The 9,207-nt window shown below is 41.8% G+C and overlaps 1 protein-coding gene across 1 annotated transcript in view; it reads right to left on the bottom strand.

Moving 5' to 3' along the window:
- Positions 1-2,016: 2,016 nt before the first annotated feature.
- Positions 2,017-9,207, bottom strand: part of LOC104953940 (calcium/calmodulin-dependent protein kinase type II subunit alpha-like) — a gene marked incomplete at its 5' end in the record, with an annotated part of 10,127 nt that continues 2,936 nt past the window's right edge. Inside the window, 2 exons of the mRNA XM_010780987.1 lie at positions 2,017-2,397; positions 7,288-7,353. Of these exons, the coding sequence (XP_010779289.1) occupies positions 2,238-2,397; positions 7,288-7,353 (226 nt within the window). The remainder of the gene's footprint in view (positions 2,398-7,287; positions 7,354-9,207) is intronic.

The following is a 9,207-nucleotide window of genomic DNA, read 5'->3' as shown; positions in this document are numbered from 1 at the left end:
GCTAAAGTAACTGGATAGCCTACCTGCCTGTCAGCCTTCCATCTGTGCACAAACTTATCTCGTGCCCTCATTGGTCATGTGCGCGTTTGTGTGTGTTGGAGGAGGGGCTCTGTAAGGAAGTGGCAGATTTTTTCCGGCTGTGTATTTTCAAATTCTAGCGCACTGGAGCTGGTTTCTCCAAAATTACCTACCCCACCTTTAAGTAGATATTTTATGTTTGAGTTCAAACTGGTCCGGATGGCCTTGATTGTATACGTTACATGTTCTTGTGTTGCTTTATGTTTTCGTGAGCCGAAGAAAATTTTACAATTGGGTGGACAATAAAGTTGCATTGCATTACATTTCTCCTATGACTGAGCTGTCAGCAAATGAGTTGCATTATGGGTAATGTAGGAGCCTGTTTTTGCCAAGGATGGATGAAATAAAAAAAGATAATATATCTGTACCTGTGTTGTTGTTTTCTTTAGCATCTACCAGACACCAACATTGTTTTAAGAATACGATAGTAAATTGTTACTTAAATTGAGACTGGTGTCACACATACTGATCCCAAGATGAACAACTAACTATCATGATAAGAAGAGCTACGTTGAAGCATTTCTGTGTCGTGCTATTGGAAAAAGAAGGCCTTAAAAAGACATTCTGCTCAAAAAAAGTAATGACACTTGATGACAGCATGCAATAAAACATGTGTCTTGACCATTCAAGAAAAACTCTACAAGAACTTGATTAAGACAGCTACGCATCGCTGGGGGCGTGTGTGTGTGTGTGTGTGTGTGTGTGTGTGTGTGTGTGTGTGTGTGTGTGTGTGTGTGTGTGTGTGTGTGTGTGTGTGTGTGTGTGTGTGATCCTGAGCAATTACACCCCATTAATATATGGCCAACAGTGTTGTGGCCCCATGCTCTGCAGCTTGCTTATTTGTTTTGTTTGTATTTGTCTGTCTTTGTGTTTCTGCAGCGAGCCGTAGCAGCTGCCTGGCGACAGCCAATCAGAGCAGGCAGAGAGGGCAGTCAGCAAATGCAAAACTTCAGATATACCTGCTTCATTTGATTATCAAATCAGAGCTTTGGGAGCAAACTACAGTCAGAAAAGCAGCAAGAGAGACGGGACCACTGTGGATATAATGTCCATCATCCTCCAAAGACGAGAATTTTAACCTCAATTAAATACATTCAACAGTCAACTTCAGTAAGTGACCATGACCCTATAGATGATCTATATTATGAGCAGTTTTATTAGCAGTACATCTTCATTTGACTAAGTTTAAGTTTTAATTTACTAGAAAGCAGGCATCCTATATTGAGATACATGATTCTCTAAAAAGATAATTAATCTTCTTTTTCTAGGCCGTATTTACAGATTTGACATTCTTCAGGTCATCATCACAGAACATAGAAGCTGAGAACTAAGCAAGAGAGTAAGATCTGAGTCAGGATGCTGGTTGGTGATTGTTCTCCATGTTGTTATAACACACTACATGGTAGACAATTAGTAGCCTTTATTTAACCTGTGTGACAGGAAATAATGAGAAATATTATGTGATTTCACGCCGCATAGAAGATGCATGTGCTCATACTCACAAACAAGATGAAAACAACTGGCCCTGAAAACTTCTGTTTTATTTTGCATTGGTTAAAACAAGGCCTGAGTAAATAAGGGAAAACTTCACCAAATAGCTCATTCAGTCAGATGACATCCCATCATCAACAGTAAGTGTGTCTCTTTATATCCCCCAATATGAACTGACAAACAATCCAAGTAAAAACTGTTGGTGATTCTCTTCAAATAATCTGATAATAATTTGACAAATTAATCTGTTATTGCCAAGAAGACTGACTATAATTATTTTCTAAATCCCTTTTATGTGCATTTTTTAACTGATCATCAAAGCATAGATGCACGACAAATGCTTCTTTTGCCATATTTTATACAAACATCTTGCATTTGATTAGGATTATATTCTCGTAAATAAATAGAGCTTGATTTAATTAATTGTCCTTTTACTTGAAGTCATTATAAAGAACATTGAGCACTCCACAGCACATGGCAGATCTCCTCCAGATACAGAGTGGCTGTTACACTGCTCTGCTGTTTACAGCTGCAGAGCGCCTGGAGGACTGCCAGCCTCATTCTCAGGCCCATTAACTCTTCTACAGCCTGCTCAGTGTGAGAGGGAAGTTGATATTAAATAGAAACGTGATCCTGGAAGTAGTGCAGAGGTAATGTGAGAAGAAGAATCAACATGGACGGAAGAATACAAGGTGTTGGAGTGTGAGGCTGCAGGATAGAATGCTTTGATTGGTCTTCATGGTGAGTTCACTTACCTTGAGGTCACGGTGGACCACGCCCGTCTGGTGGCAGTGGAGCACAGCCTCTAGGATCTGCTGAATGCAATGACTGCATGCAGACAGCAGGAGGCAGGGTTAGTGACAGCTCCCTCCCTGTCTGTGGTTAGGGGCTCTGACACTCAGGGCCCCTGGCCGTGTTAGCATGACACTGTGCAACAGTGTGGAAACGTACTCACCCAGCAGCCATACTGAGGGACAATTTAGCTAATTGTACCATTTAATCAAAGTTTCTGATGTTTTTTGTATGTGTTGCCAAGGTCTCCAATTGATGTTTGCTGCGATGACCAAGAAATAAAAACACGGCTGGAACGTGGTCACAGTCTGCTGCTGGGACAACACGGCAAAGTCTCCCTGAGTCTCAGAGCAGAAGTGTGGTAAGCCCCCGGCCGACTGGAGGCTGAGCCTGAGAGACGGGGGAGGAGGACATGGTGACTCTGTTACGTGTTCTTGGTTAGAAGCCAAACGTTTTGAAGAGTTTGTAGGTGTTTCTCCCTTATTCTGTCAAAACAACAAATTGGAAATGACTGAAACTAGTTTGATGCCATTGTGTTCAGTTCACTCGTACCAGGAAACAAATACATATTAGTTATCTGTGCACAAAAATATTAGTTTCTTTATAGCTCCAGGATAACTAAGTTATGTATGTTTTTTATAATGCTTGATATAATAATCACTACTAAAGTGATCTAATGGGGACCATTAATACTATAAGAAAAGTTAGACTTATTTGAATCACAATTTCAAAATTGACAAGGATAATTCTTATTCCTCTCAAATTGCCCTAGGGCAGCGTTTCTCAAAATATGGGGCCCGCCCCAGTGGTGGGGCGCAGAGTTGTGATAGGTGGGTCGCGATTGGACGCGATGAACAGGAGATACTTTTTAAATGTTTTTATAAATGTTTTGGACCTCAGGCCGGAATCAAACCTTGGACCTCGCGGGCAGTAGTGGACTGTTACAGCCGGAGACTCGCAACAGCGGTGGACTTTCACAGCGCCGCTGCGCCGGAGCCTCGCAACGGCGGGTGTTTGCGGTGGGGGATGCGTTATGCAGCGTCCACACGGCAGCGTGCGTTGAAGCTTGCCGGTGGGCGTGTATGGAGCGCGACCAAAAACCAATCAAATGAATCTCCCTTCCCGGACACACCAGCACGCAGTTTGATTGGCTAGAGCTTGTACTGGCATATGATTTGATTGGCTGACCCTTCCGTCGAAACTTGAAAAGTTTACCTTTTCTCAACTTTCGAAGCGAGCAACGGAGGCAACGTGACGCCACGGAACCACAATTCAGTTTGGCAAAGCCTGACGTCACCCCATTGAAAAGTGAATGGGAAGCTGCGTTGAAGCTTCAACGCACGCTACCGTGTGGACGGGCCGTTACTGGCGCAGCGGCACTGTGAAAGACCACGGCTCACCTATGCCAGAGCCAGCAGCCCACCAACGACAGCGGCCCACCGGGAAAAGTCCCGAATCTCCAGATGGCCAATCCGAACATTACATGTTACTTGTTAGACGCTTTTATCCAAAGCGACTTACATACTCAATACTGTGGGCAATCCCCACAGGAGCAATTTGGGGTGAAGTGTCTCAGGGACACAACGACATGCTGACTGCACCTACGGACAACCCACTACGCCACACCCCTCCCAAACCTGCTCACACACACACACAAAACACTCTCATACACACATGTGATTTCAGTATGTTGTGTGAGAGTGTTTCACATGTGGGGCCGGGGCGGATCTACCGGGGTGGCAACTGCCACCCTAAAAGTAGCCTTGCCACCCCAGCTGGCAGCTTTGTTTTGAAAGAAAAGTTGTGGCTCATTGGGCATTTATGAGAGAAAATCTCTAATGTCCGAGTGCAAGTGAATGCAGCACAAGACGCGAGTCTTGTAACTAGGGATGGGTACCGAGCCCCGGTATTAAACGGGCCCCGGGGCTGAATTATTAAAGACTGTGGTACTGTTAAGCTCCGACGTTATTGGTCTTTTTATCGTTACTGGAGACATATAAAAAATATATGTCATATGTATTATTGCTTCACAAACATTATATTGCAGTTTTAGTGTCGCCAACTCCGTTTCTAATACGCAAAAAGACTGCAAAATGCGTCTATGACTATATTTTTTTTAATTTTAAATCTTTCCAATCCAGACGAGAGATCTCTCTCCCCCGCCTGCTTGCGAGGGGGCGGGGCAGTTTACACACACGCAGCTGCTACATGCATGCAACACACACACACACAGAGGAGATGGCGGAGAGAACGCACTCCGAGGTGTGGTTAAACTTTACCCGTCTCGATGTGGACAATGCTCGTGACCAATAGTGCAATAAGATTTTAGCCTGTAAGGGCGGTAACACGAGCAATTTGTCGAAACATTTAGCAAAAGTGCACCACATTCAGACGGAGGAATGCACCGGGTTCGACTGTCTTTCTAGTAGCTCTGTAGCCCCATCCACGAGTAACTTTTCCACGTCAGGTATTATGTATGATTAAATCAGCATATACTTCTGCCAGGGGATGCCACCCCTCAAAATCTCCTACCACCCTCCTGCCACCCATGAATATTTTTCTAGATCCGCCCCTGGACTATATAAACGGTATTTATGAATAATGTTCCTAACGGTGGTTGTTATTATTGACTGATGTAATTTTTTATAAGAACTTGATGTTATTTAAATACATTTGACAATTTTAAGCTTGGCCTTTTTTCTATATTTTTGGAACTCAGCCTATTTGAGGCAAGGGTTGACACCATTGCACTTTTATTTTCTCTATTTCTGAAGTGTTATTTGTTATTGATTTTCTCTGTTTTTGAACTGATGTTATTTGTTATAGATATATTTTTATATTGTTATTGAACGATACATTTGAAAATTTGACAAAAAAGTTTGGCCAACCATTTTATTGGAGCGATGAGGGACAGGTGGGGCTTGAAAAGGCCCATCTGTTCAAAGTGGGGAATGACAGAAAGAGTTTGAGAACCACTGCCCTAGGGTGAGTTACATCCTCTGTTAAATATCCAATGTTATAGTTGATGTTCATTACATAGGTTGTGGTGCAAACTGACAGTGGAGGGTTTGATGTTGAAACACACTACAGATTTTATATAATAAAACCTGCAGAACTAGAAAAATCTAAAGTCCAAATTTGGAATTCAAATTGTCACAGGTGTTTGTCACCCATAGGTGTTTGTCACCCACCCTTCGCCCCTCAGGTGGAGCCTCTCAGTGGTTGTGTCAGAGCATGGCGTTTGACAGATGTTACATGCACTTCGTGCCCTGGCATACCGCCTCCTCTCCAGCCAACCTGCCCACAATGCCCTGCAGCGGGTGGATTTTAGGTGTGTGAGGGTGACTGGTGGAGGGGGGAAGTGGGTTGGGAGGAGGCGGCACTCAGTGAAGGTTAATTGGTTGATTGATCAGACAGTGGAGGAGCAGGCAAGGTGCCGCAGGAGGGCAGAACTTTTCTTTTAGCTATTACTGTGGTCACTTACTAACCTTAAGGTCCCTGTGCACTATGCCATTTACGTGGCAATGATTTACACTTTCTAGAATCTGCTGTATGCAGTGACTGTGGAGGAGAGAGACCAGGCCAGAAGCAAGAAGGAGAGGAAGAGGGAGAACAGGTAAATGTCAGGAAACAAAGGAACAGGCTGACAGAACACACCAAACACACAAAATAGCTTATTGACAAAGGATACATTTTAAAGGAATAGTTCAACATTATCAAAATAAAAGATTTGCTTTCCTTCAAAAGATAGATAATAATTGTTTTTATGTTTTCCTGGTGGAGTCAGGATGCAGTTAGCCTGGATTAGCATAGACTGAACACAGGGAGAAACAGCTGGCCTGGCTTGTTAGGTACTGCAGCATCTCCAGAGTCAATAAACACAAGTATAGATTCTTCTAATAAAGAAATGTTTCCTAAAACAAAAGAAAAGTAAAAATCACCACTTGATTAGTGAGAGTTTCAAAAGATGTTGGTGGTCGATTTGAACTCTATACAAAGCCAGGGTGCTGTTCTCCCGTCTTTCCAGTCTTTGTGCTTAGCTAGGCTAACCACATCAGTATTTAACACATGTCGCTCTTGGAAAGAAAGCACATAGTTTAACTGTTTCTTTAAGCAATTTAAATAGACAAGTAATGACAAATACATATGATACATGCCCATTGTTTAAGCAACTTCAGAGGTCATCTTTAAATGAACTTTTACAAACCAATCAAATCCACATCAAAACAGAATCCAGATCCTTTCATATTAAGCTTTTGTTTGTTTAAATTAACAGTTGTCTAATAAAGCTGCAAAACAGTTTGTAACTCTTGATGAGGTTTTTCTTATTATTAATATTTTTCAAAACTGAACCTTTGTAACCGAAGTCAGTCATTTAAAAGAAGCTTCGTTATCATTGCTAATGTATCTGCCTATCTCATGTCTTATTCCCATGTGAAGCCCCTAACATTATGGAGACAGTCGTCTCAAATCATTTATTTTCAACATATAACAACAACTGCTTCTATTCTAACAGCCTAATGCTTTAAAGGTAATGCTGTAAAGCTGCTTTACTGAACCAAAACAGACATGGTTCTTTTTGAGTGGTTTCATAGGAGGAGAAATTGGGGGAAATAGATCCATAATCAAAAAACTGAGGTAAAACTTGAAATGTATAAAGACAGTTTTTGGCTCTCAAAGGCATATCAAAGGCTGCACCACAGAAACATTTGTAAACTGCATAATTAGCAAGGTTTATTGTTTAAAATGCGTGGATCCAAAAGATATGTAATATGCTATTTAAAGATTTGCATGGATATAGTTGTATTAACTGCTATATAGTGCATATCTCCTTGAATATGCATTTGGTGCCAAAATAGACTAAAAGGGTTTCACACCACATTTCTAAAATAAATTCAGAAATATCAAAACTGACAAGACACAGACCTGGCATCGGCCTCGCTGTAGTACTCTCTGGCAACTATGTCCTCAAACAACTCTCCACCGGTGACTCTGAATGGAGGGGAAACAAAGAGACAGACAAAACTAGAATAAGACAGCAGGAAAGAAAAAACATTAGGCGCATTCACACCGCAGTACTTTTCCCACAAAGGTGCATGAGAACTTAGTTCATGAGAACTTAGTAGAAGCTGCTGGGAGTCCCAGCAGCTTCTACTGAAGCCTTCCGAGTAAATCGCCAGAACGCCGACACCTCCTCATCTCCACCGCTCCCGTGTTTTATTTTGTGTTGCCAATCCGCCCAGCCAATCAGAAATATAGCTATTTTCTCACAAGAGAGCCGCATGAGAGTCCCTGCTCTCTAGCAGGGACGGAAAAGGGAGTAAAAAGGTTCTCATGAACTAATTTTAGTTCCGGCTCTTTTTGGTGTGAACGCGACATTTCGGAACTATATCGGAACTAAAGTGGGAAAAGTACTCCGGTGTGAACGTGGCTAATGTCTGGAAATGACGTTAATTGCAAAACCACAGATGCTAATGTCTGCGTCTGGAGGGTGTGCAGGATGATGTTGCTGGGTAACAAATCTCTCCAGAAGCTATTCTTTTCCATACCAACTGAAAATAAATATGTTGTGCTTTTCGCGCCCCAATGTTGAAATCCTGGTCGTACTGTATGTGGATAACGTTCATTCAGCTGGAAGAAGTTCAGTGTGTTTCCATGAGGTCATAGACAGAAGCCAGAGAGAGGATTCTGTGCAATGCCAATTGCAATCAAGGTGCAGAAAAAAATGTACATAAAATAATGACAAGTTACTTCCGAAGGTTTCAATTCAAAGGTACAAAAGATAAGCCCATAGCACAATGTATGTTAATATGATGAAGGGTAAAGGGAAACTGCCAGTTTTAAACTTCAAGACTACGTTACATGCTGGCGCTTTGATCCAAAGTGACTCTCATACTTCAATATCGTATGACATGCCTATAGCAATTTTATGGTCAAGTATCTTACCCACCCAAGGACACTTTGTCGGGATGACTGCAGAAGCTGAGGATCGAACCACTGACATTCTGCTGGCTAGATTTCCCCTTCGCCTCTTCTGTCCTTAGTGAGGTTATCTCTTTTGTTGAATTCTACCATATTTATTGGTATTTATTAAACCCATGTTACACTGTTATTCTACCCATATTACACCCAAGCAACAACAATATTACCCCCATATAACAAATGCATCCCCCAGGATACAGAAACCATTGAAGGTTTTGTATTTTGTTTCTTTTAGTTTCTCTAACCATACTAACCATGTTAGTCAGTTTTCTAAAACATGGACAATGACTTGAAATATATTTTAAAGCTAAACATTTCCGTGACCTGTGGAAAACATGAACACTCTCCAAAGGTTTCTATAAATGTTTCATGAAAATATGAATTAATTATGTGTATTGTTTGTAAGAATGTGTGCAGTCCGTGAGTTATATTGTTTGCCCTTATTAGTGGAGTGCTGTGCCACAGCATTCCACTATAGTTCTTCGAATCTTTATTCTTCTTATTTCAACCAATACTTTGGTTCTCAATAACTTCAGCATACTTTCAGCTACAGAAACCATTGAAATATCAAACTATCACCACACACACACACACGACACACAGCACACACCACCACGACACAACACACGAACGACACACACACACACACGACCACACACACACGACCACACACAACGCACACACACACACACGACACACACCACACACACACACACACCAGGCGACACGACTCCCTAGAACTTCGCCAAGGGATGGTAACTCCAGGTACATTTTTTTTTTTGTTCGACTTATTTAAAAGATTTTTCGATATTTTATAAAAACCGTTTTTCACCGTTTCAAAGAGTAACTAAACACCGACTTGTC

The sequence above is a fragment of the Notothenia coriiceps genome, unplaced genomic scaffold (assembly GCF_000735185.1).
Source record: "Notothenia coriiceps isolate Sejong01 unplaced genomic scaffold, NC01 NC01_scaffold00022332, whole genome shotgun sequence".
Classification (NCBI taxonomy): domain Eukaryota; kingdom Metazoa; phylum Chordata; class Actinopteri; order Perciformes; family Nototheniidae; genus Notothenia; species Notothenia coriiceps.
The sequence above is the reverse complement of the archived record's forward strand: the minus strand, read 5'-3'. Positions and strand labels throughout refer to the sequence as shown.